The 27,899-nt window shown below is 50.0% G+C and overlaps 3 protein-coding genes and 1 long non-coding RNA gene across 9 annotated transcripts in view; 3 read left to right on the forward strand and 1 right to left on the reverse strand.

The window, feature by feature from the left end:
* The window catches only part of HOXA3 (homeobox A3), a 45,400-nt gene extending 31,618 nt beyond the window's left edge, over positions 1 to 13,782 (forward strand). For 2 of the 6 annotated variants that reach the window (XM_086853042.1, XM_086853047.1), the window contains 2 exons: positions 10,040 to 10,628; positions 12,115 to 13,782. In XM_086853042.1, the coding sequence (XP_086709168.1) occupies positions 10,157 to 10,628; positions 12,115 to 12,884 (1,242 nt within the window). In that variant the 5' untranslated portion in view covers positions 10,040 to 10,156 and the 3' untranslated portion in view covers positions 12,885 to 13,782. Of the gene's footprint in view, positions 1 to 2,266; positions 2,758 to 7,056; positions 7,212 to 7,231; positions 8,172 to 8,903; positions 9,381 to 10,039; positions 10,629 to 12,114 lie in introns of those variants that run through there. The other 4 variants (XM_086853059.1, XM_023919158.2, XM_023919159.2 and 1 more) reach the window with 4 other exon arrangements.
* On the reverse strand, positions 2,728 to 6,062 carry LOC111923423 (uncharacterized). The gene is made up of 2 exons (XR_002861075.2): positions 5,234 to 6,062; positions 2,728 to 3,527 (listed from the first exon to the last, which is right to left on the reverse strand). It is a non-coding gene; the product is annotated as an uncharacterized LOC111923423 (long non-coding RNA).
* An 875-nt stretch (positions 13,783 to 14,657) lies between the features above and the next one.
* HOXA2 (homeobox A2) lies at positions 14,658 to 20,621 on the forward strand. The gene is made up of 2 exons (XM_086853030.1): positions 14,658 to 18,578; positions 19,258 to 20,621. Exons 1-2 carry the CDS (start codon positions 18,197 to 18,199, stop codon positions 20,013 to 20,015), a joined length of 1,140 nt encoding a protein of 379 aa, XP_086709156.1. The 5' UTR covers positions 14,658 to 18,196; the 3' UTR covers positions 20,016 to 20,621.
* A 4,467-nt stretch (positions 20,622 to 25,088) lies between these two features.
* HOXA1 (homeobox A1) lies at positions 25,089 to 27,715 on the forward strand. The gene is made up of 2 exons (XM_023919833.2): positions 25,089 to 25,891; positions 26,303 to 27,715. Exons 1-2 carry the CDS (start codon positions 25,273 to 25,275, stop codon positions 26,656 to 26,658), a joined length of 975 nt encoding a protein of 324 aa, XP_023775601.2. The 5' UTR covers positions 25,089 to 25,272; the 3' UTR covers positions 26,659 to 27,715.
* The last annotated feature ends 184 nt before the right edge of the window (positions 27,716 to 27,899 follow it).

The following is a 27,899-nucleotide window of genomic DNA, read 5'->3' on the forward strand; positions in this document are numbered from 1 at the left end:
TACGGGTGATTCCCATTTCATCTCCACATGGGACTGATAGGCACACCTCTTACCAACTGGCATAAAAGTAAACTTGAAGCACAGTAAAAATTCTAATTCTATAGAAGGTAACTTTAAATAGCATTAATGCTAAGAGTGGCTATTAATGCCAGAACGGGCACAAAGGGTCTCCCTTAATGAAGGCACGTTATGAACTCAGATCTGTTTGTTGTTACTGAGGCTGGAATTCAAATTCCGCTCGAAGCCATGTGTATAAAGCACAGAGAAATCAGTAGCACACCTACTGATAAGCTCCACATTTTTTTCTGCTAGAAACAGTCTTTCGGGTCTCCAAATCATCAAGGTAATAAAACACAACGTTGAGTGTCCAGGAACAGGAACAAAGCAATAAATGGGGTGGCGAGGGAAGTCTAGCGCCTGCGACTCGTAAGATCACTTGAATTTGCATCTGAAACCTCGTAATCACGCTACTAGAGCAAACAAAACTTTCTCCAAATTCGGCGAAAGGAAATAATTTTCAGCTGCAACTCAGGACAGCACAAAGTTAGGCAGACTCCCCCTTCTGCCTTCCCAAAGCACATTCTGTGAAAGGTATTCACACGTCAAGAAGTTACTTTTCTTAAGAATTAATTAGTTTCCCCACTATATACACCAAGTTAATTGTTAAACAGTAGTTTTAGGATTAACTTGACCATTAATACCAATAAAGATGTTCAGAGAAACAGGGTTTTGAAGCCAATAGCCACAGCTAGCGTTAAGGCATTTCAGATGACTTATGATTGTGATTTATTGCTTTTGTAGTTTCTATTTGCTCAAGACTGTAACTTCTAAAGCCATCTTTCTACTTTTGACGCAAAGCAGTCGATAACTTTTTACAACAGCCCCAAGAAAGACTTGATTTGCTTTTTTTCAACATCTGCTCCATTCCCCATTAATTTCAGTTGCATTGTTGCAGAAGAACTTCTCTATGTGTTTCTTCTATGTGATGTAAACGCGCCAAATTTAAAAGAGCCGTGAATCCGTCTCAAGCAAATATCGGTCTTGATGTACTATAAGTATGAGAGCTGTGGAGTTACCAGGCATGCTGATAGAGATTCGGGCATGTCGAGTGTGCCTGATGCCCCCTCTTTTTTAAAAAAAATCTGTAGCTTTTATTTCAGTTCCTAGTCAGCGATAATATATGTATACCCTGGTACTAGCTTAGTCACTTCCATGTGAAAAATTGCAAAGTTTTCTCCTGCTGTAGCGTCATGCTGACTTTGCTGCAATGCCACTACTGTACACTGTTACGAATGGGTTTACATTCCAGTGGCCCACTTTTACAATCCAGGCAAGAGTATAATAAGGCTTGTCCATAATACTGAAAGTCATCTTTAAAAAGAAAACCCCTTCCATTCTTTTCAATGAAGTGTAGGTGAAACTGTAAGAGGGGATATATAGTTAGCTTCTTAGAGCTCCTGGGAGATGGTGATTTAGGCAAGGATGTATACATGATGATGCACAATGCTGGAGTCACAGAACTGAGCCAGGAGCACGTTAAAAGCGTGAACTATCTGGTTTACTGTGACTCCTTCCAGAAAAGTTGTGTGAGTGGAGGGTTTTTTTTTGTTTGTTTAGCTTATTGTGTCAATAGCACAAGTTAAACAGTGTTCCAGGGAAGATGTGATGGGTTCACACACAGGCGACGCAGCCTGGCTCAGGGGCCACATACAACTTTGCTTTTTTCCTTTTTTTTCTTAATTTTTTCCCCTTAGGCAAAGAACTCCCCCCTCCCCAATTTTTTTTTTTTCCCCCAGCGTTAGAAACCTATAATTTTGTGCATCACTCAAACTAGCTGTATAGGAAATGCGTAAGCACAGGTTTAACAGCAAGGTCCCAAAAGATTTTGCAAAATTCAGAAGCACGCCAGTGAAGAAAGGTGTATTCTTCCCAGTGTGTTACGAGGACAAAAATCAACTAGCCTCTTAGAAGAGACTCTTTTTTGCCTTTGTCAGGTAATTACAGGTCTTTTTAGTTTCTACAGGAGCCCTGATGTAGCGTGTGGGAGTTGAGCAAGCCCTGTACAATGGCAGGGTAGAGGGAGCTGGGGGTGGGGGGAAGGCTGGTAATCGTCCCGTTTAGAAGGGGGCTGGAAATAATAGCATTAAGATTTGGGCTTTCTTCTGGGCTCGCAGAGGACATGCGACGTGGAGCAGAGTGGCGGGCCTGGGGAACAAACGCCGCTTAATTAGGCTAAGTATCGAAGAGCAGCGTTATAAGAATTCCTCTTACCTTCCAGTGGGTTTTGTGTAAAGAAATATTGGTGTGGGAGGAAAGAGAATCAGACCAATCTCCCCCTATAGTCATCTGCATCTCTTAGATTTTTTTTTCCCCCCCCTCCCTTAAAACTCTTCTTTAACATATTGGGTTAAGGCTTTAAAAAGCGAAGGCTCGCGCTAAGAAACCCTGTTCCTTCAATGATTCCCTATTTCAAATAAAAGGATTTAAGTTGACGTATGACCACGTGAGCACATAATACAGCGCATTATTGTGGCATTTGGAGTGGAGACCCGGTCTGGCTCCGTCTGCGATTACGCTTTTCCAGTTTCTGTTCAGAGCAAGCACTGCTTTCTATTATTTTTTTTTTTTCCTCCTGCCCCCATCACCGTCCCCACAAGAGCTGGCCATTTCGCTGACAGCTTTCGTTCCTTATGGAAAGGTTATTGTCGAGCCGAGAGGACGAAATGCTTCGTTAGAAAGGATGGATTTTATTTTAAGGTATTTCCGTTGATTGTTCATTTATGTGGTGAGTTATTGCTGTTCGAGGCAAAGGTCAGTAGCAGAGGCTGGAGTGAGTGCGTGTGTGTGCGTGCGGGTGTGTGTGCACCCGGAGCCAGGCTGCTTCCCCCTTTGTTTCAATTTGCTGTGGTAAATATTCAACTCTACCCTTGCAGCGAGCAGAGCAGGCAGAGTTTGCTTCTTTATTTATTTTTCTCCATAGAGATCCCACACTGCTGTTGATGGCCAGCTGCCTCCGCTACAGCCCCTCGATTGCCATTTTAACATTATTTATGACCGGCTAGAGATGGGAAGCCTCTTTTACTGTCGCGTTTGAATATTTCCCCCCTTCATTTTATTCTATTATTTTATTTGTGTGTTTGTGTGTTTATTTATTTACGTATTTGGGTAAGCCGGAGAAAACGATGTGGGGGGTGTGTGATGCTCCTCGGTCGGGGTCGTGCTCGAGTGTGCGGCGGTGGTTGTTGTTTTATGGGTGTTTGTTCGGCCGCTGCCGCTCCGTAAATCGATGACTGTGCGATCGTGCTGCCATTTTATTTATGATGCTTTAGTGGTACTTTGTTTATTGTGCGAGTAGCGCTGCATGAGTGCTCAGCTCCATGGCAAAGCTTCCCCTTCCCAAATGAGCCAAGGCGCTCCTCTTTATTTCTCAGCGGTGAGAAGGAGCTGAACCAAGAGCCAGGCACGGCTTCTAACAATAAATCAGCCTTGAAAATGTGGAGGTTTATTCTGCTTCTCTGAATGGGCATCTGGAAAGAGAGAATAAAAAGGAGAGGAGTGGAAAGTATCTTCTAGGAGAACTTACACTAGCTCTAAATTAATATCCATGCCCTTGCTTACATAAATATAGATATATCCATATATATAAATATGTAAGGATTTGCGTATACTTATCAATACGAATGCAGAGATATAAATGCAATTTAAAATGACAAAAATTAAAGATCGCTTGGTTGTCCAAAGAGGGCAAAACGCTAAATGAAACCCTATTTCCCCGGTGTGCCCCGGCTTTGGGAAAGGTTGGAGCCCTGGGACTCGCTTTCCTCCAGCTCTCTCCATGCCTCTCGTTTATTCCTGTTGAGCCATTTTGTGTCCATTTACGAGCTGTTTGTAATTGCTCATCTTCTAAGGGGTCAGAAAGAGAGGGAGAAAAGTGAACGATGATAAAAACTCCAGTGAGAGCACAACAACAAAAAAAAAGGTTATTTCCACTCGGAGCTATTCGCGGCCCTTCTGCAGAGACCTTCAGAGTGATGTTTGGGATGTTATCACGTTTTTCTGCTCTTTAAAGCGGCTCTCGAAGCAGAATTGACCCCCAAAAATATTTCCCCTTATCGCCATACTGAAGCACGGTGTCTCTTTCTTCAGCAAGGGAAGGAGAGCTCTTTTGCTCCCATCTGTGTGTCTAAAAGGAAAGACTGGCGTTGCCGTATTTTGAAATGGGCCAAAATGTGCCTCAAAAATAAAATCCAAGCTTTAATTGCAGCTAAATTACTTGGCAGCCTTTCCTCTGATTTATGACCCAGTTTGGATGCATATTGACCCAGTTAAAACACTCATAAATAATATAGTCCTGCTCTAGAGTAAAAGAAAGCAAGAAGAGTTCTGGAGGAAAGGGGGATTTCGGCGAGTTGTGTAAATAACTTCAGTCTGTTGAGAAAATAGCAAAGAGTGCGTTGCCTCTCTAGTGTTAGAAAATATAAACAACAATTTAGACTGACCACGGCTTTCTTCGATTGTCCAGTCCTTCTCTAATTCAGCTGATATCCTCTTCTAACTCTCTAACGACTTAGTGGACAGGCACCACTTTGAGAACTGTCCCCCTTCTCCCTCAACTCTCTGCCTTGCTATTTATTTTTGGTAAGAGATCCCCCAGAACCAGCCCTGAATTATGGTGCTGCCTTCTTCCATTTCGGGGCATCCAAGGACAAGGCGCTTTACAGGCATTATTTTATTCGGAAAATAGTAATTCGGGGGACGTGGGGGGAGGGACGGGAGGGAGTACCACAGAGTGGGACTCTTCGGGGAGAAAAGGCAGGTCATTTCTGACTCAGAAATCAGCCCCAAACACTGCCCGTCCCTCCCCGAGCTGAGCCCTATCTTTCTCCGCGGAATGGAGCAGAAAGAAAATATTCGGCCTCTGGGAGGGAAAGACAGATAAAAGCAGCGGGGATCTGTGCGTTGGGACACTTATCCCGACATCATAGGAGACATAAAAAAAAATAATCATCTTCTCATGTTTAAAATTACCTCTTTGGGGAGAGAGGGGGCGTGGGGAAACGGGACTAATTGGAGAAATCTCGCAAAATACTCTTTGCAGGCAGTAAGATGAATGGAAGAAACACTTCCATATTCCTATGAACCACTCCGGTTCTCACGATTAAAGTCCTTACATATCCTTTCATTTTTTAAAAAACCTCCCCCCGCTTCCCGTTCCCCGTTCTTAAATACAGACATTTAGTCAGAATATCCCGCTGGAGATGGCTCCCAAGTTGAAACGCGCTCCTAGGAAAAACTCGGCCGGCTTTTGGCGGGGCCCCCCAAACAGGGAGGCTCCCCGGTGTCCGCAGGTTTCGGCAGTCCCCATCTTTTCTCTCCCTGTCCAAATCCTCCTCGCCAGTCCGGGGGGCTCCGTCGGGGCGCAGCGCTGCCTCTGAGTATTTGGCCGGGCAAGTGGGCGAATGGCAGATCAGCAGTTTCAGAAGAAAGTGTGGGGTTGATTATTGACTAAAAAGACTTTTTTTTTTTTTTTTTTTTTTTTTTTTTCTTCCAAAGCAACATTCACAGGATTGTTTGAAGCAAAACGCATACGAAGGATTTTTGCCTCTTCTCTCCTCCTACGCTGGCCGCTTCCCCTTTCATGTGGTGCCTTCTCACTTATGCCATAAGGAGCAAGTGTTTTCTGTTTTAGTGCTCTGTTTACAGCTTTGGTGCACGAAGTCATAAATCTTGCATAGCCATAAATGACAAAAACCATTGGTATGCGTAAGAGGCCACCCCAGCCTTATAGTGCTTTTTATTTCTCGCTTCCCCCTCGCTTTGTTTGTGTTTAAAGATGACGCTGGGTTCCCTCGTGCTTTAAGCGGACTAGTTATATTTATAATGCCTTAATTAACGAAGTAACGTCAAGTTTACACCTAGATTTTATTCGCAGGCTCCTCTTAATGCACGGAGCCCAGAGCCCCGTTACCGTCTGCCACACGGGCAGGATCTGCAACTTTGTTTAAGTTCTCGTTCGCACGGTCGCCGCCGTGTTTCTGTGGCAGGAAACTGTGGGGACAGCAGCACCCCCAAACCCCGCGGCGCTGAGGAAAGAGGCGCTGCCGCTGGAAGCGGGCTAGGGCGAGCTGCGAGGCTCCGGGCCCGCGTCCACGCGAGGCTCCCTCCCGCGGGTCCCCACGGGGCGCTGCGGGCACCCCGAGCCGTCTGTGCAGCACATGTGCGTGCGTGAGCGCCTCTGTGCCCGTCCCGGGAGCTGGGGATACTCCAGGGGGGCAGGGGGGTGTCTGTGCGTACATCTGTGTGTGTGTGCGTTCACGCATGCATGAGTTAATAATTAGTAACTCTAATGATTTCCAGCGTGGCTCTGAAAGCATTGCCCAGAGCGGGGATCCTGGTGGGCTTCGGTTGGCTCTCCGGGCTTTGCTCCCCTCCCCGGGACTCAGCCGGGGCTGTGCGGGGCTCCCGGCCGTGGGGAGCGGTAGAGGGGCTATTCTGCAGCTGCCCCCCAAGCCCACCGGTAAGAGGGACAAACTCAAAGCCCCACAGCAGCACCCTGGAGGCTGGTGAGAGCGACCCTTTGTGAGCGCCGTTTGTCTTCATTAGCATAATTTTCCTGGACTTCGGTGACGCCCGGGTGCGGGGGGGCCGCACTCCTTCACTGCCGTGCTCCTGCGCTCCCTCCCCAGCCCCCACCCTGCCCCATGCTTCCCCAGGCGGCCGCCTTTCTTTCTTCCTTCCTTTTTTTTTTTTTTTTTATATTTTCCTTTTTTTTCCCACTCCAACTCCCCCCCCGCCCCCCCCCCCCCCCCCTCCTCTTTCCCTCTCTCTCCTTTCCCTTCCCAGAGCAGCCCTGGGAAACATCTCCGTCCTCCGTGGCCCGCACAGGGGGAGCCCGGTACGCCGGGGACCGGCTCGGGGTGGGGTGCGCAGCCTGAAGCGTCAGGGGAGCGGGGTAGGCGGGTGTGAGGAGCAGCCGACCCCATCCCGTGCGGGGCAGGACTCGCCCCTCCCGGCCGGGGGGTGCCGGCTGCGGATGAGCTGAGCCCTGAGCCGGTGCCCACCCCGCGGCCACAGGGATCGAGTTGGGGCAGACAGCCCCTGCTCTCTGGCTTGTGTCGCCTCCAAAAAAAAAAAAAAAAAAAAAAGAGAGAGAGAGAGAGAGAGAGAGAGAGCGAGCATGCTGGCTTCCGCCTCAGTCGTCAGAAGTTAAGGTAAGCAGGCCACAAATACGCTGCTATCAGTCGTGAATGGCGGAGTTTATGTCCCAGTGATTTATGACCGTAGACTTAAATGTCGGTTCAAGAAGAGTTCACAAGCTGGGGCTTCCTTCCAGGCAGTGACTGATACCCTTACACTTCGTGTTCAGGCAGCTCTCTCTCCTCTCTTCCCCCCACCCCCCACCTTCCCTCAACTTTGTCTTTATCTTTCAGGAAATCTTTCAGGGGGGCTGCCTGGTTTTTCGTCCTAGAGTCAGAATTTGGGGCTCGGTTGGGAGTTACAGGGTAAAGATCTGATGTGCTTGGGAAGGGGGGAAGCGCAAGGAAGGAGAGAGCTGAAGTGGGGAGTGAGAGAAACCAAGGGGACTTGCCTCCTCAAGCAACTTTCATCTGCTGTTTCTGGGCTGTCTGGGTGGGGGGAGAGAAGTTGGTAAAGTGCAGAGCCGTGTATTGCACAAACCGAGATGGAGCCGATAAAACAGGCATTGGAAAGATTGGGGGCCCGTTTGTGTTTGTAAGACCTGCCTTTCTGTCTTCGAAGGGGAGAGGAGAGCTCTTCCCATGCCAGGCACCGGCTGGGGTGGTAAATCCACCTCCTCTCCCCTTTCCCGTTAGGATGCTGTCGTGGTCGTTGTCGCTCTTAATCCCGCTATTCCCACTTTCTCCTGGAATGACCGGGAGCTCCTCAGGTTACCCCCGCTTCTCTATAACTTTGTAGGAAGTGATTAACTCGGCGAACCCAAACTCGGGATCTGATTTTTTTTTTTTTTTTTTTTTTTTTTTTTTTTTTTTTTACTTGCTGGCAGACGGCCGAATCTCCAATAATATTTTACCTTCCAAGTAAAGTTGCCTATTGTCTGCAGGCCGGCAGCTACGGGAGCAGCGCACCCCGCATCCTCGCTCCGTGCTGCGCGTCCTGCCAGCGCCACAAAACTTCGCAGCGGCCGAAGGAAGGTGAAATATTTGGTGTCGCGGTCATGAAAGGCGGGTGCCTTTGTGAAATCACCGCTGGCTGATTGTTTCCTCCTTCTCCTCTGCTAGTGGTGTCTATGGTGTCTCTTTCAAAGGAATTGAGAAAAATCACACCAGGCCTCGATAGCACAGGGAAGGAGAGGCGAGGAGCTGGAAATTGTGTATACGCCTCAGATCTCCATCGGCTTATTAGCTTAATAGCATCCAAAGAGCTTGATTAGTGCAATAACAGGGTAACCGCCCTGCTGTAGGTGTGTTACCTTCATTTTGTTACGATCTAACAAAGGGAATACTGTTTTCTAAGAACTTGTATAACTTGAAAGGCGTAGAATGAGCTCGTTTGGTGCTTGTGTTGTGTAAGGCTTTTCGCCCCTAAGCATTTGTCCTTGTTAGATGTTTTTAGGGGGGAAATATCCAGCTGCTTAAGTACAGGGAAAGTGGTAAAAGGAAAGAGGCTCTTCTGATCTGAAAGACGTGGTTATTTGCCAGCAAGGGGTTAGGGGGACGGTGAGGAACACACTTCAGTTTCTGAGAACAATGTGAGTGCGTGTGGAAACACCTCCTAGATCGGAGGTTATACACAGGTCTCCTCTCTCATTAATACGGGCGATTTTTTAATTGGGTATTTTCAGGCAGGTGACGAGTAGATTTTAATTGGGGGGGGGGGGGGGGCGGGGGGGAAGGAAGAAAAGAGGATGGGTGTCCAAAAAAAAAAAAAAGAAGTGGGGGGAAGGGATTCGCCCGGGCAGGAGAAGCATTCTCTGAGTTTGTGTCCACCCTCTCCCCAGCCAAGTGACCCTCATACATCAAATTACATAGCAGTTTCCAAGACAGAACCTATTATCGCTAAGTTGGAAGGAAAGTTCAAGCCGTGGTCATGGAGATGAACGCTGGTTTTTCAGGTTTCTGGTGTGTTTTTTTCCCCCAATCCATCATGTTTTAACAGGTAGGATCTGGCTGATTCCATGAAAAGTTAGTGTCTTGAAAATAACTGCTGAAAAAACCAAACCATCGACCGCCCCTGCTGGCCTCGCTGAAGGGGCTTTGCACAGCGCCGGGCGCAGCTGAGGCTCCAGACCCACTGGCGAGTGGGAGGCAGGCTCGGGGGCTCTGTGGAGCGGCTCCAGGAGCGAGAGGAGCCGCTGTGAGCAGCGGGCGGGGCTCACCCGGGCAGAAACCACCGCTGCCAGGGTGCGTGACCCAGGCGGCTCGGGGTGGTGTGCGGGCACAGAGGGGAGAAGGTGCTGGCTTCGTTTATTTTCCTATCGAGCATTTCATAGACAAGCCAAGATCCATCACTTGGGTTCGGGGTGTTTAAATATCTCTGCCTAGCAAACCTTTCCACCCCGCTCCTGCCCCCTGACACACGTAGACAAGAACCACCTCATATATTTCTTTGAAGTTGTATGAGGAGCCGTAACAAGGAGAGAAAGGCTAAAAATAAAATGACGCTGCTTAAAGGAGAGGGTTTGATCTCAGAGTTGGACTGAGGTAATAGCCCAGCCCCTTTGCATTACCGATTCCTCGATCACCCTTATCTCAGAGACCGGTATTAAAACAGCCTCTTGGTGATAAACGATCAACCCGCCTGCTCTGCTCCTTAGGAAGAAAGAAATATTAAAAAAAAACAAACCTAGAAAGCCTCTATCCCGATGCAGCAAAGCACATATTTGTAGCTGCCAGTAAATCCAGGCAGCTTTTATATCGAAATGCTCCACGCCTGAGGCCAAGTCATGCTGCTAAATATTGCTGACCACTTTTTCTTTTATGGCTTTCATGTCACTTAGCTATTGAAAGTAAGATGGATTTGTACCATTTCTTCACCCTGCTCTGCTCTCCCCACACCCCAGGTCTGCCCGGAGAGGCCATTGGAGGAAGAGCGCCACGTGACAGAGGGGTGCCAATGTTATTCTCCAAGGGTGTCAAGACCCTGTCAGTTTGCGAAATAAATATTGGGAAACAACGAAATGCAAAAAGCGACCTACTACGACAGCTCTGCAATCTATGGTGCCTACCCCTACCAAGGAGCAAATGGTTTCACTTATAATGCGAGTCAGCAGCAATATCCTCCATCTTCATCACTTGTGGAAACTGAGTACCATCGCCCCGCGTGCTCCCTCCAGTCCCCTGGCAGCTCTGTGTCCCACCACAAGGCCAATGACATCAGTGAGAGTTGCATGAGGACCCTCCCCAGCCAGACTCTCCAGCCCCCCAGCCTCAGTGACCCACAGGCTCCACCGCAACCGCCTCCAGCCCAGCAGTCACAACCTCCACCTCCGTCCTCCACCTCACCATCTCAAAATGCCAGCAGCAACCCTGCCCCGGCCAACCCTACCAAGAGCCCAGCTCTTAACTCACCCACCGTTTCCAAACAGATATTCCCATGGATGAAGGAGTCTCGGCAAAACACAAAGCAGAAAAACAGCAGTTCCAGTTCAGGTATGAAACATGCTCCCCCTCTCCCTGGGTATTCCTGGGCTGGCTTTGCATCTGGTGGGGAGGAGGGTCGTCTTACCCACCTTCACTTCAGGGAGGGGAGGGTGGGGTTTTTTTTACCCTCTGAGTTGACCCCATGAAACTTTTGGAAAGGGCATGGCATCACTCAGCTTATTCACTGAGGGGAGCTAAGTGAAAAAAAAAACCATACAAAACTTTCCCAGCCTTGCAGAATGGGTTTAACTGACTTTGCTTCCTAGTGGCAGAACCACTTGTGCCCTCCAGCATCTATCACATTTCTTAGGTAATCCCCCCTTCAGTAAATCATGTCAGAGTGGAGCAGCCCAGGCCTTAAGCCAGAGGCTTGTCCCGAGTACTTTGTTGGCATGGTGCTGTTAGATTAATAAGACAGTGACCTATCTCTGCTGAAGTGTAACGGGAATAAAATAGCTCATAATCATGTGCAGGCAGGATCAATGCCCTGTGTGCAGTCAGAACCTCTTCCTATTTTAATAAGCTGATTGGCAAAGTTACAAGCCTGGTAAACAAAAATCATTCTGGAGTGCTATAAACTTCAGCCCATAAAATGTTATTTGAGGGATGGAAGTGTATATCAACGCTTTTATTACTCAAGGAAACCCAAACTGATAACACCAGTGCTAGCTCCAAAGCTCAGAAGTCAGGCTTATTCTGACTTCTTCTTTTTTGCTTAAATGTTCCTTGGAAATAGAGTTCAAAACTTTGGCAAATGTTTTGCCAGTCTGCTTTTTAAAGCTGTGGTAACACTGCTGTTTACAGCCTTCCATATAATGTATTTATTTTATTAAAAAGCAGCAACATTTAAATATATCTCTATACCTATATGCAAGCCTAGATACTGGATGTTCTTCTTTATATATATTATACTTCCCCATCGCTACCACAAGCTCATGCTATAAAACAGACATGATAAAAAAATCCATTATACTGACAATTCTATATTTATATGTTAAAATTTTCTGTTGTAGATAGCTAACTTTCAGGCATTTGTAGCTGATCTATATCGATATATAGATATATATATATACAGGTTTGCAGTAAAAAAAAGGCTTTAGGTCTTTACAGCAATGGAGAACAGCTAGTTCTTGAAGACCCTGATCCCTCTCTGTCAGCAGATCCACTGGCTCACTTTCAGAGTTTCCAGACCTCACTGTGATTCCCTGAACCTTCCTTGCTCCTCTTTACCAAACTCAAGATATGTTGCATGCTGTCATTCTTAAGGGAAGCAAGTGTAGTCGTAGAGTGACACTAGTTAGGCAAAGGAACTCTTTTGAGGCTTGGGGCTTGGTGCAGCTGAGCTCATGCCATGGGGGAGTACACGTTGCACGCATGGGCATCCATCTGGACTTTGGGAGCTGGACTCTCCATGTGCTGGTGTTGCTGGCCATTTTCTCATGTTGCCGTGTGTAGGTTCACCATGCTGATTGTGTTCTTTGTGTGATTTACATAGGTGAGAGTTGTGCTGGTGATAAAAGCCCTCCAGGGCAAGCCTCCTCTAAGCGAGCCCGTACAGCTTACACAAGTGCCCAGCTGGTAGAACTGGAAAAGGAGTTCCACTTCAATAGGTACCTTTGCAGGCCACGAAGGGTAGAAATGGCTAATTTGCTCAATCTCACAGAAAGACAGATCAAAATCTGGTTTCAAAACCGCAGAATGAAATACAAAAAGGATCAAAAGGGAAAGGGTATGATGACCTCTTCAGGAGGACAGTCCCCAAGCAGAAGCCCCGTCCCTCCAGCTGCTGGGGGATACCTAAACTCTATGCATTCTTTAGTAAACAGTGTTCCCTACGAGCCCCAGTCGCCTCCACCATTTAACAAGCCTCATCAAAACACCTATGGCATCCCTGCATCGTATACTGCTCCTCTTAATAATTGCCCACCTCCTCAAAAGAGATACACGGGCACAGCAGCTGTGACACCTGAATATGATACTCATCCTCTTCAAGGCAACGGTTATGGGAATCCACATATACAGGGAAGCCCCGTCTATGTAGGGGGCAACTACGTGGAGACCATGACCAATTCTGGGCCTTCCATCTTTGGTCTAACTCATCTCCCTCATCCTCCCTCTGCCAACATGGACTACAGCGGGGCTGGGCCAATGGCCAACAATCACCACCATGGACCTTGTGATCCGCATCCAACATACACAGACCTTACCGCTCACCATCCTTCTCAGGGAAGAATTCAGGAAGCGCCCAAACTCACTCATCTGTAAGAGACAGGAGTCACTAAGAGGAACACCAAGCCCCCAAGTTTTGGAAAGTACTCATCCCTTCCCTTCTCTCTCCTCCCCCCAACATGTGCCCTCCCCTTCCCTTCTCGTTTCTTTTGTTCGTTTTGGTTTGTTTTGTTTCCTTTCGTAAAAGCGTTTTCTAGTTTATGTGACGTAGCAATATTTGTTGCTTGAATTGCTCTATAGTTTCACTAGTGGATATTTATCTTCTTGAACTGTAGCCTCGTGTCTCACTTTGGGAGTATGCAGAGGCTTTATACTTTACCTTCTACACTTTTATCAAAACAGGGTATATGAACAAATTTTCTATAAAAGGAATTCTTAAATGTGAATTTGTTCGTACATGATTGATCCCACGGGGAAGCAATTTTTTTTATTGCACTTCTTTTAAATAGCAAGAAAGACATCAAAAGCGCTTGGACAGGGACTTCCTGGACAATTATTGATACGTGTAAGTCTTTCAATGTGTGTATGCTGGTGAACATTCAGATTTATTTATATTTTTTTTTCGCAAACATTGAATAATCTAAGTGTTTAAAATTTTATTTATCCCCATTTGTTCATATTTATATATATATAAAATATCTGTACCCTGAATATTCAGGAGGCCATATATTAGATGGCATATCGGCACGTGTTAGAATTATCATTTGAAAGGAACCTATTAACTCCTTTTATTAAAAATAGTGATAATAATGATGATGACGATGCAATAAAATCTGGGAAAAAAGATCGCCGTTTGAATACTTTATGCTTGTAACATCCAGCTAGGCAAAAAGTGTGTGAAGCTGAAAAGGCTAGATTTGTTTTGAAAGTTATACATTCCTTGCTGCTCACGTTCTGGAAAAAAAAAAATAAAGTTTTTATTCTGAATAATAAAGAGTTAAGAACACGTTCTTTGCAGCGCAGGGGAATGGAGAGCCCTTCGTGACGTGGGGAGCTAGGAAACTCGTCTGTAAACTAACACGAGGATCTGCTCACCCGAAGGGCCCCGAGACGCCTTTTCAGCATTTCATAGGCAGGGAGAGAGATTTTCCTTTTCCCCACCTCTCTCTCCTTTTTTTTTTTTTTTTTATCTTCCCTTCCTTCCAGCAGGGTTTCAGGGCCCGCGGCCGCCGCCTCCTCCCGCACCCGCTGCGCGGTGCCCGGCGGGCGCGGATCGCCCCCTCCCCGCGGGCTCCGCTGGGGGACCGGCCGCGGAGCAGCGCCGGGGGTGTGTGCCTGTGTGCCTGTGTGCCTGTGTGCCTGTGTGCCTGTACGAGCGTGTGTGGCAAGCACGGGCACCGGAGCGCAGGATAAAGCCCCGCGTGGGTGCGGGCTCGGAGGGGTCTCCTGCTCCTTGGGCTGGAGCCCCGAGCCGGGCGGCCGAGGCTGCGGAGCCCCGGCAGCAGCGGGGAGCAGGGTGGGAGAGCAGGATCTGCCTGAACCACCAATGCGCTGGGGGGTGGATGCGCGCTCTGCTTCTACTTCCACTCGCTACCCCCGCCCTTCCTCCCTTCTCCTTTAAGAAGCGGATTTTTTACCTTTTCCTTTCACTATGTTTCTCCCCCGAATTAATTTATATATATATATATATGCATTTTACTGATTTCATTTTTGCTGAGCCGCCTTTCCTCCCACGGCAGCCTGAAGGTGTGGGGGAGGGGAGCCTTGCGTTCCGTTTCTTCCTGCGGGGGGGGTGCGGATGTGTGTGCGGGTGTGTGTTTGTGTCGGGGTGGGGGGGACACGGCACTGTAGAAGGGAGACGGTCCCGGCCCCAAACGGACTCCCGTAGGGGTCCCCGGTCCGAATCGGCTCGAGGTACTCGAGGAGAAACCCGCAAGCTTGTGCCTAAATCCGATTTTTCTTCCTTTCAGGCGAAATGTCCGTAATTTTTAGATTGAAACTTGAAAGATAAATCAAAACGGACCTTAATAGACTAGGTAAAATATACCCCTGCACGTTTATAAAGACATATTCCTATGCTGTGTAGATAATAACGCACGCTGTTCACCATCTGTATCTTTTAGAGCACAGAAAAAAAATGTCGCCATTTTGGTCTCATGCTGAAATATTATTAATCTTTGGGCTTTACCTTGTTCCCAGAACCATCCTTGCCTGATGCTGAAACATTGTCATGCATCCGTGAATCTATATAGAGCTTTTCTGCATAAATAGATAAAGCATGCCCAGTCAAAGAAAAGGATAGCAAATAGATTTATACTCTGCTGTTTATTGTATATATAGACATTTAACCGTGGAAGGAAAGGCTATGTAGGCTAATATTTTTCACTGAGACCTGATTATTACCCAATACAGACCAGCGACTGATTATTACTTTTGTAGGAGAAAGAATCATTTTTGCAACATTGCAAGACAATGCTCGTTTCAAAGGAGCGCCCGTATAAAATTCCAGCCGCCCCCCCCGCAGCTGTCGGATCAGTTAGGTTAGATACAACAAAAGGTAATGGTACAGTCACAATACTTACTGCGTGGTTCCTTTAGCACCACGAATTACATTTAGGAAAATGTTCAAATAGAAGGAAGTTGGCGTTTCACTCCCCTCCCACCCCGAAGAAAGAAAAATACAGGCGATTTTCCTCCCTTCTTTCCATAAACCGCATTCAATCCTCTCTTCAGAGCCTGTAGGTTGCAAATAAGAGTTTGTAATTTTGCATTTAAGATTCGTCCGATTAAAATATTCCCCTGGAGGCAGCAGTAATTGATTTTCCCAAGAATTTCGCGTCCTTTCTGCAAAGGTTTTGTTCCAGGTGGTTTTTGTATTAGACTGACCACAAGAAACAAATGTGCAGAATAGAGACACCCACACAGGTTTCACTCACAAAGCCTGGTTAAAGTCCAAACCATTCTCTTTATTATTTGTCATCCTGCTCTTAGTCCCAATATTTTCCAGAGGGGAAAAAAGAGAAATCAGAGAAAAGAAAAGAAAACGCAGGCACCAAGAAGCAAAATAAAACCGGACTTTTCCCACAAGCAGCCCAGTCCTCTGCCAGCATATTTTAAAAGCAGCTTTTTTCCTTGTTTACTTGCGTTTCTTGCTCTGCCTCTTTTCACGGCCACATTTGATCTTGGAAAGAGCAAGAAGCTTTAAATGTGTTCTTAAGGGCCAGTAGCTGTCAAACCTTTTGGCGGCCAAGATTGATCGCGGGCAGACACCACCAGAGCTTTGTTTGGACTAAAAGCAAGAAAATTAAACCCCTTGCATTTTCCAACAGCATCGATATTTGTAAGGCATCCCTTTTGAGGGATTAAATGACAAGTCTCGTTCTATATTTTATTTAAACAAGCAACCACCAAAAAGCCCATTTAAAGCCTCTCGGCCCCTCCCCTCCCCCTCTCTCCAATGCCTTCGCAGATATGCTATATCTTGTGGGTGCATTAACTTAAAACCGATTTTTAAAATGCGCTTCGTTCAGACTGGACGCAGACTGATCCACTGAGTGCTTGGGGTCTTGTTTTCTATTCCCCCCTCCCCGTTTTTTTGGTTTTTTTTTATGGTTTGTTTTTTTTTTTTTTTAATATAATTACGAAGACGGTTGCCGACCCCTGTTTGGCAACTCCGAAAATAAAGCGAGACGGCAGCTCATCGCGCTGGCGATGGTTTCTGTCTCCTGGAGGACGCAGAGAGCGGCTCGGAAGCACCTTCCCCCCGGCCCCCAGCGCACCCCACCCCGCCGTGCACCCCGGGCTCCGCGGGCAAGCAAGCCCCATCCTGGCTCTCTAGGGCGGCTGTGACCATAGGATTCATCGGGTTGGTGATTGTGGCCATCATTGTCATCACTCTCCCTGTCGCCTCAGCATGGTTGGAAAACTATGCCAAAAGCATCCAAATTCGGGACTTGCCTCGACCTGGCAAGGGTGACTGGAAGCGGCGGCGGTGAGAGCCAAGCATCGGAGGCGAGTGCCGTCTCTCAAGTCAGAACCCCGCAGCATTTTCGCTCTGTCTGGCCCCTTGAAAACAAACCCGCTACCAGCCCATATATTTCCTGGTAATCGAAAATACTCACCAGACCCAGCTTACTACGGTTATTAAGCAAATTATGCCAGCAGACGGGAGTATCGTTTGCAAGCTAAGGCACGGGATATATACTTTTTTTTAAGAGGCAACAGCCAGACGCGTTTGCAGCCTCGCGATTTGGCTCGCCCAGAGAGGTTCTCCTAGGGTTATGTGTTACGGTCCAATCCCGGGAAGCCAAGTGGAGAGGGAAGTCATGAAGCGCCAGGGCTGCTGCCTATGTGACTCTTCCCCTCGAAGCAAGGTTGCTGAGGAAGATCCCGATAAACAATGGCTCAGCACCGGCGACCGATTGTTCTCCGCACTGTACACCCGATAGCCACCAAAAAAAAAAAAAAGGGGGGGGGAATTAAAAAAATAAAAAAAAAAGGAAAAAAGAAAGAAAGGAAGAGAGAAAAAAAAATCAAACAAGAACGCAAAGCAAAACAAACAAACAAAAATTACAAAGGAGCCCATGGAGGCTGAGTCGGGAAGGAGAAACTAGTTTTGGAGGAAGTGCTATTCCTAGGAAAAAATCAAGACCCTCTGCTTCAGACTCCTGCCTGGGTGCAACTTCTTATGCGGGGGCCTGACGGTGTCAAAACTTTGAAGATTAATGGATTACTTTGTTAATGACTCAAGGCGTCAGATTGAGGTGCTTAAATGATTTGTGAGGTGCAAAGCGTTTTCCTGACAGTCCCAAACAATGAGAGAAGAGTGTGCGGGTGGATGCGAGGAAGGCAGCAGGCTGCAGGACAAGCAGCCACACACACACACACACACACACACACACACACAGAGACACACGCACACACACACACACTCACTCCCAGCCTCTCTCACAAACATATCCACGCACACGCACCCTCCTCCCCACCCCCGATCATTTCAGATTAGGACGCCAAGGGGATAGATACTGGAGATATCATTTCCCCTTTTAAAAAAAAGTGTAAATAAAGCCTTTCTGGCCCCCAATGAGGCGTTCCTTCCCGACTTTTTTGGATCAATCAAACAGACAGTGGCTTCTTTTGATTAAAGCCCAAATTGTCATTGGGCAGAGGCAATCATGTGACAGCCAATTCGGTCCAATTTCAACCTTGTCTCCATGAATTCAATAGTTTAATAGTAGCACGGTCCCCATACGGCTGTAATCAGTGAATTAGAAAAAAAACACCCCACCAGCGATCTTCTATGCTATATTTTTTTCTCCTCTCTCTCCTTTTTCCTGGGCCTTCCCCTCCCCCCGAGGCCCCTGAATCCGAGGGAACTTTTTCTCCGCGGGGGCTGCCAGTTGAAGGCCATGAATTTCGCATTTGAGCGAGAGATCGGTTTTATCAATAGCCAGCCATCGCTTGCTGAGTGCCTGACATCTTTTCCCCCTGTCGGTGATACATTTCAAAGTTCATCAATCAAGAACTCGACGCTTTCACACTCGACACTGATTCCTCCTCCTTTCGAGCAGACCATCCCCAGCCTGAACCCCGGCAGCCACCCTCGCCACAGCGGCGGCGGTCGCCCCAAGGCGAGCCCCCGCGGCCGCAGCGGCAGCCCGGGCCCCGCCGGAGCCCCGCCGCCCCCGGAGTACCCCTGGATGAAAGAGAAAAAGGCGTCCAAGCGATCCGCGCTGCCGCCCGCCTCGGCCTCCGCCTCAGCCGCTGGACCTGCCTGCCTCAGCCACAAAGGTCAGTCCAAAGACGTGCCGCCAGCCCCGCCGGGCCGAGATTTTGGCTCCCCGCATCCCCCCGGCTTGGCGGGGGGACCAGGCGGAGGGCGGGCGGGCGGGAAGGACGGAGCTGGCGGGGCTCGATGGAAACCCAAACTTTCCCCAAACTTGCCTAATGCGGGATGATTTATTTGAGTTGGAGCTGACCTCTCTTGTCTCGCCGTCCTAGAGTTAGGATATTTGACAGTAATGAAGAGTGATAGATTGCTCCCGCTCAGCTAAGCAGCTGATGCATTAATTATAAATTGCGCTATGGCTAATATAAAGTTTGCTCTGGTGTGGGGAGGTTGGGGAGCTGGAGGCAGCGATTTGGCGGAGGTGGCCGAGGGGCACGCAGCACCGGGCGCTCAGCAGAGCAACACAATGGGTTTACTGCATCCAAAGGCGGCCATTTTGTTGCAGTTGCTATTTTATGCTATATGGACATATAGATATAGACACATACATGCAGAGAGAGCACTCCCCCCCACCCCCCCGGGATGCGATGTGCTGGGGTGCTGAAATTCAATCCGTGCATTTATCTGTTTTGTATGTGTGTCCGTGTGTCTTTGCTTTCGCCGTTCTGGCGGTGATGCTTTGGGGTGCGTGTGGTGGTGGTGTTTTTCTTTTTTTTTTTTTTTTTCTTTCTTTTTTAACAGACCCCCTTGAAATCCCCGATAGCGGTAGCGGTGGATCTAGGCGCCTGAGGACGGCTTACACCAACACCCAGCTTTTGGAGCTAGAGAAAGAATTTCATTTCAACAAGTATCTCTGTAGACCAAGGAGGGTTGAGATTGCAGCCTTGCTGGATCTGACTGAGAGACAAGTCAAAGTCTGGTTCCAGAACAGGAGGATGAAGCACAAGAGACAGACCCAGTGCAAGGAGAATCAAAACAGCGAGGGGAAATTTAAGAACCTAGAGGACCCCGAAAAAGCGGTGGACGAGGAAGAAGAGGAGGAGGAGGAGGAGAAATCCCTCTTCGAGCAAGCCCTCAGCAACGTGTCCGGCGCTCTCCTGGAGCGGGAAGGCTACGCTTTCCAGCAGAATGCCCTCTCCCAGCAGCAGGCGCAGAATGCGCACAATGGCGAATCCCAAACTTTCCCCGTTTCGCCTTTAACGAGCAATGAGAAAAATCTGAAACATTTTCAACATCAGTCACCCACTGTTCAAAACTGCCTCTCAACAATGGCCCAGAACTGTGCAGCTGGCCTGAACAATGACAGTCCTGAGGCCCTAGATGTCCCTTCTTTACAGGACTTTAACGTTTTCTCCACAGATTCCTGCCTACAGCTTTCAGATGCAGTTTCCCCCAGTTTGCCAGGATCTCTGGACAGTCCCGTAGATATCTCTGCTGACAGTTTTGACTTTTTTACAGACACACTCACCACAATTGACTTGCAGCATCTGAATTACTAAGAAATTTAAGACGTCCTCTCCAAGGGTCCTGCTTTCCTCCTCCTTACTCTTCTTAATTTTTTTTTTCCCCAGTGAATTAATTTTATTTTCCCCCTCCCTTGCCCTCTTCAGTATTTTCTGTTTGTTACTTCCCTCTGATATGCCATTTTGCCGTTTCTTATGAAGTTTTAGTTGTGTTCAATTTTAACCTAGCCACATTCTAGGTCCTTCTATGAAAGCAATATATGAGGTCTGTAAGAAAGTGATCATATAGGAATGTATCTTCACTTTCTTTTTATTTTTGTATTGCATTAGGATGCGTTGTCATAAGTATTTTTGGTAGAATAAATTCTTGTTTGCTACAAGGAGCTTTCTCTTTTTTCTTTCTCTTTCTCCTCACTTTCTCTCTGCTTTCAAGATGGATAACATGACGGGTCTCTCTCCCCATCCCTTCCACCATTAATTTACTAATAATCAAAATCCAACGTTCTGACAACGAGCTCTTCCCTTCTGGCAATTTAGGACATTAATTAGAGAGGAAAACATCTTTCATTTTCTTTATTGTAAGGATTCTCACAAGGGAAGGAAAAACAAACTAAAGAAATTAAAACTGTTCGCAGGTTTGACGGAGATTTGTTCCTTTTAATATATAAATGTGGCATCTTATGTCTGTGAGGATACAAAGATTGAAAATCCTGAGCTGTAACAAAAGCATGAACGAGGACTTTCTCTGTTACAGGCATAATGTAAGAGAGAATCAGTAGGATAAACGTCTCTTGCAGAAACCAGCCTGTTACATGAACGAAAGGAAAGGCGTTTGGTTGTTGTTTTTTGGGGTTTTTTTTAATAATCCTGTTATTCTAGAAAGCAGCGCTTAACAGCCAGCAAGATATTTCAGAAAACGTATCTTAAAATTTATCAGAGCTCACAAAGAATGTGGTTGGTTACTTCTCACGTGCCGAGTAATCCAAGAAATCAGTCCTAGGAGGAGAGGAAATAGAGAAGTTAGTGCCTGTGAAATCAAAAGGGTGGCAGAAACGCAGGGGGAAGAAAAAAGTATTTAGGGAGGAACCGGCCTCCCCACTCCATCCTTCTCGGGGGCGGTGCGAGGGCAGACCCGAAGATATTTTTCTTTGTAAGCCTTCTTGAGAGGTGAGACTCAGAACGTAAAGGGGAAACCCTGACTTTTAAAGTTACAGTTTCCTCGGGCTCCCCTCTTCTGCTGGAGGCGGCCAAGACGGGCTTTCCGAAACCTCCAGCAAACTGCCTGCCAGCCGGCCCTGCCGAACCCCAAAGAGGAGGGTGAGCCCCGTCCTTTGGGCTAAAACCGAGCCACAGATGGCAGCGAGGCTCTGCCGCTCTGGGGCCGGGGGAGCCGGGCGGGGACGTTGGCGGCTCCTGGCGAGCGAGTGCGAGTGCTTACATCGCTTACAAACGAGTGGGGCTTGGCTGGGGGTTTGTGAACGGGGCTCTGCTGTCCATCCGTGCGAGCAGTGTTGTCTCCCAGCCCTGGAACACGCTGTGGAGCTGGGATGCGTGGGTTATAGCTGGAAGGGCTGAACGCAATTCTTCCGAAAGTCATAAATCAAACTCTTTCTATGAATGAGAATGTCATCAAAGAGATCAATTGCAGGAACACATTCACAAATAAAAATCCTCTTACGTATTTGCCAGGGCTGGGGATCCCCGTCTAAAACCATTAAGTGAGAAGGCGTTTAGTCATAATTCACTTTTATTGCCCTTTTAAAACAACAGCTTGGCTGAGCTGCGGGCGCGGTGAAACCTCGGCCTTGGTTCTCCTCCTTCCCTCTGCTCCAGCCATGTCCCTGCGGAAAGCGAGCAGCCTCACCGGCATTTTCACTCCTCTGCCACTGGGTTAAATTGGACCGCAACGTGCGTGTAAGGTTGGGGATGTTGGGGATTCTTTTGTGCCCAGATTTCCGGATGCTGACAACGCTTAAAGAAAACCAAAGCAAAACGAACTAAAAAAAAAAACAACCCCAAACAATTAAACAAAACCCCCCAAAAAACCCAAACAAAACCCAGAAACATCAAACAAAAATAAAAGAAAATAAAGAAAAAGAAAAAGGAAACCTGGTACAGGGTTTAAACTTCTCCTAAACTCCATTTAAATAAACGGGGGAATTCAGCAAGCAGGAGCCGCCTCCGGGGCTCCGGGTGAACTCTGGGGCCACAGCGGGGGCACACTCCCACGGAAAAGCCCAAAGAGCCGGGATCGCCCCCTCAGCCTCAGTTCCGTGGCAGGAAACGCGGAGCGAAGCCGCGGAGGGGCGCGGAGGGGCCGGGATGGCCTGGGGGCAGGGGGAAGGGGCAGCAGCTCCCCCTCGGCCGGCCGCGGAGGAGGGAGGGTGTGGTGTGTGTTCCTCCTCTCTGCTCCGACCCTTCTCACGGTGTTGCCCCCATGCATAGTGCGGGCAGCAAAACCCGAAAGCCCCGCCAGAGAGACAATGCAACAAGAGACAATGGCACCAAAAAAGGCAGAGAAAAAAGGATTTCGGGATGCTGGAGACAGTAAGAAAAGCGATTTATCGGAATTTACGGATGAAAGGGATCTACTTGTAGTAAAATATTTTTCTTTTCTGAAGGAAAAACCACTGAGAAGATGTCAGCCCTTTTACTAAGCAGTCCTAATCGCTGTCTTTTTTTTTTTCTCTGCTTTATGCAGTATTTATCACAACTGGTTCACAAGAATGAAATAAATGTGTTTACAGCCGTAACCATAGCCAAGATTGGCGCGGTATAATACCATAAATGCCTCTGGAGTGTTGTTGCTCTTGTCCTCCACTCAGCCCCCCTGCAGTTTAAGAAACGGAACCTTTCCAGAGGGCCCTTAACCATCCCTGCCTCTGCAGTAAATCAGAACAAATAGACATACTGAGGGCACCGGGATAGGCGCGTGGTGGAGAGAGGCGCCCTTCGGTTTTGGCTGACACTAGAGAGGCCGTGCAGATGCCGTGGGATAAGGGCTGAGCTAATAGCAGTAGGAGAGCTCTGCACCTAGGAGAGTGCTGTAGCTCATGTGGGAGGGAGGAGCTTGAGGGTGCGTGTATGGGTGTGTGTGTGTGTATTCGTGAGCGGGCAGGGGTGGCGGGGTAGACCAGCCTTTTGGATTTCAAAACAAGGAGGAACAGAAGAGTCGGCACCTGCAGAAATAGAGGGGGTAGCCCCTCCTGGGGCCGGTGTCAGGGGACATGACTTTCCATCCATCTTTCTCCCAGGCTGACGTTTTACAGAACTTCTTTTGACGACTTTTGGTGCCGTCCTTTCTGCCTGCAGACGGCCAGGTGCGCTGGGACAGACGGATGCCCGGACTTTACCTCCCCTTTCCCTCTCCGCATACGTAAACCGAATACCAGGTCGTAACCCACATCTCACCGCCATCCCTCCTTCTCTGGCCACGGACCCATTTTTTGATCCACCTCCCCACGGTGTTGGGGAGGGGTAGGTTGGAGTCGATTCTCAGCGCGGTTCCCAGGGGTCCTGGGGCCGCCTCTGCCACTGGCCATCTGCCACCTCTCCCCACCGCCCACCCGGGTGACGGAGCGCAGGGACAAAGGGGCCGGAGCGACGGGCCCTGCGCCTCCCGCCGCTCCTCTGCCCCTGTCCCGGGTCGCCCCCTCGAGCTGCGACCTGCGGCACCCAGGACAGCCTTCCCCCCACCCTGTCCCAGGGCGGACGGGCGGCAGCGGCGCTGCGGGAGCGCAGCAGATGGGCTGCGGAGCCCCCGAGCCCCCGTCCAATCATTCGTCCTCCTGCCCCCGGCTCCTCCTTTCCTACCCCGACCCTGGGCTGGCGAGGGTGAGCCCGGCGGAGGTGCGGGAGGAGCAGGGATGAAGGCCAGAGGGTGGCCGGTGAGCCTGGGATAGCACAATGGCCGTCAGTCCCAAAAGCCCCTCATTTCCATGCTAATGTCTGCGGCCGCCTGGTGATGCGGCTGGACAAGCCCCTTTAACTCTTGGCGTAGCGCGGCATTGGGACTGCGGCGGGGCAGGCAGGACCAGCGAGATCTCCCGGCACCGGCACTGTTACCGTCCCCATCTCCACCCGCATTCCACCCACATCCGTATCCTCGGTCCCGTGCCCATCCTCTACCTTATCCTTACCTTCATTCCTGTCCCTATCTCAATTCCCATCCTCGTAGAAATCCCCAGGCGCATCCACGGTCCCATTCTCATTCCCGTTCCAAGGGCGGATGCTCTCAGTACTGTCTCTGCCTCTCTCCGCCCCATCCCTAGCCCCGTGCCCTGGATCTAGTCACCTCCCCCCGCCACCCCCCCTCGGGGCCGGGTCTTGGTGGGCAGCAGAGGTGCCCCGTGCAGGCTTGACAGCGCCGACAGCAGGGTGATGCTGGGGCACCCTGGCAGCAGCACTCACCCTGGAGGGGACGGCCGGTGGGCTCCGCGGGCTGGGCGCAGCCTCCGGGTCTCTCCTGCCTTCCTCTCTCAGCTGGCGGACGAGACCCAGGGGGCTGCCGCGGTGGGGGTGTGTTATTGTGTGTGTGTGTGATTGTGTGTGATTGTGTGTATGCTGTGTGTGTGTGATTGTGTGATCGTGTGAGTGTGTGTGTGTGAGTGTGTGTGTGTCTGTGTGTGCTGTGTGATATTGTGTGTGCTGTGTGTATGCTGTGTGTGTATGCTGTGTGTGTGCTGTGTGTGTGCTGTGTGTGTGTGTGTATGGTGTGTGTGTGTATGGTGTGTGTGTGTATGGTGTGTGTGTATGGTGTGTGTGTGTGTGTGTGTGTGTATGCTGTGTGTGTGTATGCTGTGTGTGTGTATGCTGTGTGTGTGTATGCATGCTGTGTGTATGTATGCTGTGTGTGTGTATATGCTGTGTGTGTGTATGCTGTGTGTGTGTATGCTGTGTGTATGCTGTGTGTGTGTATGCTGTGTGTGTGTATGCTGTGTGTGTGTATGCTGTGTGTGTGTATGCTGTGTGTGTGTGTGCTGTGTGTATGCTGTGTGTATGCTGTGTGTGTCCCCCCCACCCCGGGGGTCACGGCCGCCGCCTCGCTGCCCGCGGTGCGGCTGCCCGGGAGCGCTCGGTGTTTAAATGCCCCCGACGCGGCGCTGTGTCAGCGGCAGGAGCGGGGAAGCCCCGCGGGCCCCGCAGCCATTGGCTGCCGCCCCCCACGTGCCTGCCCGCCGCCGGCGCCTTCGTGTCATTTTCCTGCCGGCCCCATGGAGGAAGTGGGAAAGTTGGCGCGGCCCCGCCGGACGCTGAAGACCCGGTGGCGGCGTGACAGAGGGACGCGGCGAGGATGAGCTCCTTCCTCGAGTACCCCGTCCTGGGCGGCGAGGCGGGGGGTTGCGCCGCCCGCTCCTACCACCCCGACCACGGGATTACAACTTTCCAGCCCTGCGCCGTCAGCGCCGGCAGCTGCAGCGGAGAGGATCGCTTCCTGGCGGGCCGCGGGGTGCCCGTCAGCCCCCACCGCCACCACCACCACCCCCCGGCCCAGCCCGCCGCCTACCAGCACCACGGCGGGCTGGGGGTGTCCTACGCGCACCCCGGCTGCGGCCCGACCTACAGCGCGCAGGGCTTCGGGCCGGCGTACGGCCCCTACCCCCTGGGGCAGGACGCGGAGCTGGGCGGCGGCTTCCCTCCCTGTGCCCCCGCCGTGTACTCGGGGAGCATCTCCTCCTCCGCCGCCGCTCAGCACCCGCTCCCGCACCAGAGCTACGCGGGGGCCTCCGCTCAGTACGTGCCTCCCCCTTACGGGCAGGAGCAGCAGAGCCTGCCCCTGGGCACCTACAACCATGCCCTGTCTCCCCTTCACGCTGGCCACCGGGAAAACTCCCGCTCCCCCTCCACCGAGACCTCGCCGCCGGCGCAGACCTTCGACTGGATGAAAGTGAAAAGAAACCCACCCAAAACAGGTCAGTGGGCGGCGGGAGGGCCGGGGCGGGGGCCGCTCCTCTCCGTGGTGCGGGGAAAGAGGCGCGGCGTCCCGCGGGGCAGCAAGGGCGGCCCGCACCTCTGGGAGCAGTCGCGGCTGTCTGCCCGCGGAGCTGGAAGCCAGCGCCGCTTATTCCTCGCTTATTCCTGACTCCCCCTTCTCCTCCTCTCCCGTGGTCATATTTCTGGTAATTCATAAACCACTTATCAAGTTTGCTCTGACACTAGAGGCTGACTCCGGTTTAGCACCTCGCACTCCATCACTCACCCTGCCGGGGTTTCCCTCTTATCCTAAGAAGTTCTTGCTCCCTATCGCTTAGCCGGTGTGGACACATTGATTACATCGCCTATAAATCATTTGCGCTCACTCACCGCTGCATGTCCCTTCGCAGGCAAAGCCGGCGAGTACGGCTTCGTGGGGCAGCCCAACACCGTCAGAACTAACTTCACCACCAAGCAGCTCACCGAGCTGGAGAAGGAGTTTCATTTCAACAAATACCTGACCAGGGCCAGGCGGGTGGAGATCGCCGCCTCCCTCCAGCTCAACGAGACGCAGGTGAAGATCTGGTTCCAGAACCGGCGGATGAAGCAAAAGAAACGGGAGAAAGAGGGGCTGCTGCCCATCTCCCCCTCCACCCCCACGGGCTGCGAGGAGAAGGCGGAGGACTCGTCGGAGAAGTCGTGCTCCTCGCCCTGCAGCGCCTCGCCCGCCTCCTCCGCCTCGGACACTCTGGCTGCCTCCAACTGAGCCCGGCCGCACGGCGCGACGGCCCCGCCAGCTCGGCACGCGTCCGTCCGGCTCCCTTGTGTGGGTCCCTCGGTCGCTCGGTGTCCCCGAGGGGTCCCGGCGAGCTGCCGCTCCCTGCCCCGCTACCTCCGCCGCCCGGCCCCGGGGCTGCCGGCTCCGCCGGGTCCCGGCGCCTCGGTGCCAGGGGATTTTCTGCCCGGCCCACCTCCCCCTTCCTTTTCTGCTGGAGGAGCTGTGTTGGCACACGCGTAAGGGTCTCCCTCCTCCGCTGCAAGGACGCTCCACCGAGTTCCCCTGAGTGAAAGACAGGTTATTTAGGGTACATAACCTCACAAAGAGATGCACTATTGCAAGTGTTTACACGACTTATAGGACTTTCATCCCCTTAATTTAATGTATTCTTTGTTCGTGTCAATGAGTTTGTTGCTTGTAAATACTTTGTCCGAGAGATTTATCTTTTTACAGATTTTTCTAGAATGATGTTTCGATTATCAGGTTAAGCAGGGTGAGTGCATTCGCCAAACTGGATCCATTTTTATATTGGTAAAGTAGACAACCGTATAAAGTAAACGTCTTAAGCTCAAGCAGATACCTCAAATAAGTAGCGTTATTTCCTTAAATGTGACAAACGAGGCTTCAATTGCACTAGGTTTTTTAAACCTTACCCGGTGTGCTTGCTCCCTCTCCTTTCCCCCCCACCCCAAAAGCTGTGTTGGATTATGCTCAGCTGAGGGGTACAACCATCCAAAAGACCTCTTCCTATTTTCATATTAACCTTCCTTTAGACTCGATGTCTTTTCAAACTACTCGTGAATGTGACAAATGGCCAAATGAATGTATAATTTCTGTGGTTGGTGTCCAGACCTTTGCATGACGCACCGTGCTTTGCTGTACTGCGGGTACACTGAGTTCTATCAGTTGTCGTGTGTGAGCAAAATGTCCTCCTGACTTTTCTGTACAATCATGAAAGGCTCTGTGATTCCACCAGTGGTGGAATCCAGGGCAGGATTTACGGGTCCTTATAATGTCTGTAATAAATATATTCCACTTTCAGGTAGCCCTCGTCTGCCTACTTCTGTGTGACGTCAGCGCTGAGTCACAGGCTGGGCTCAGCAGTTTTGTTTCTCTTATTTTCTCCTACTGGAGTCTTTCCAAGGGGGGAAAGGGAGTAAGAACCTCACAACCTTACTCCTCCTATGTTGTTTTGGCGGCCAGAGCTCTGGCTGCCCAATCTGACTTCC

Source organism: Cyanistes caeruleus, chromosome 1, assembly GCF_971803275.1.
Source record: "Cyanistes caeruleus chromosome 1, bCyaCae1.hap1.1, whole genome shotgun sequence".
Classification (NCBI taxonomy): Eukaryota; Metazoa; Chordata; class Aves; order Passeriformes; family Paridae; genus Cyanistes; species Cyanistes caeruleus.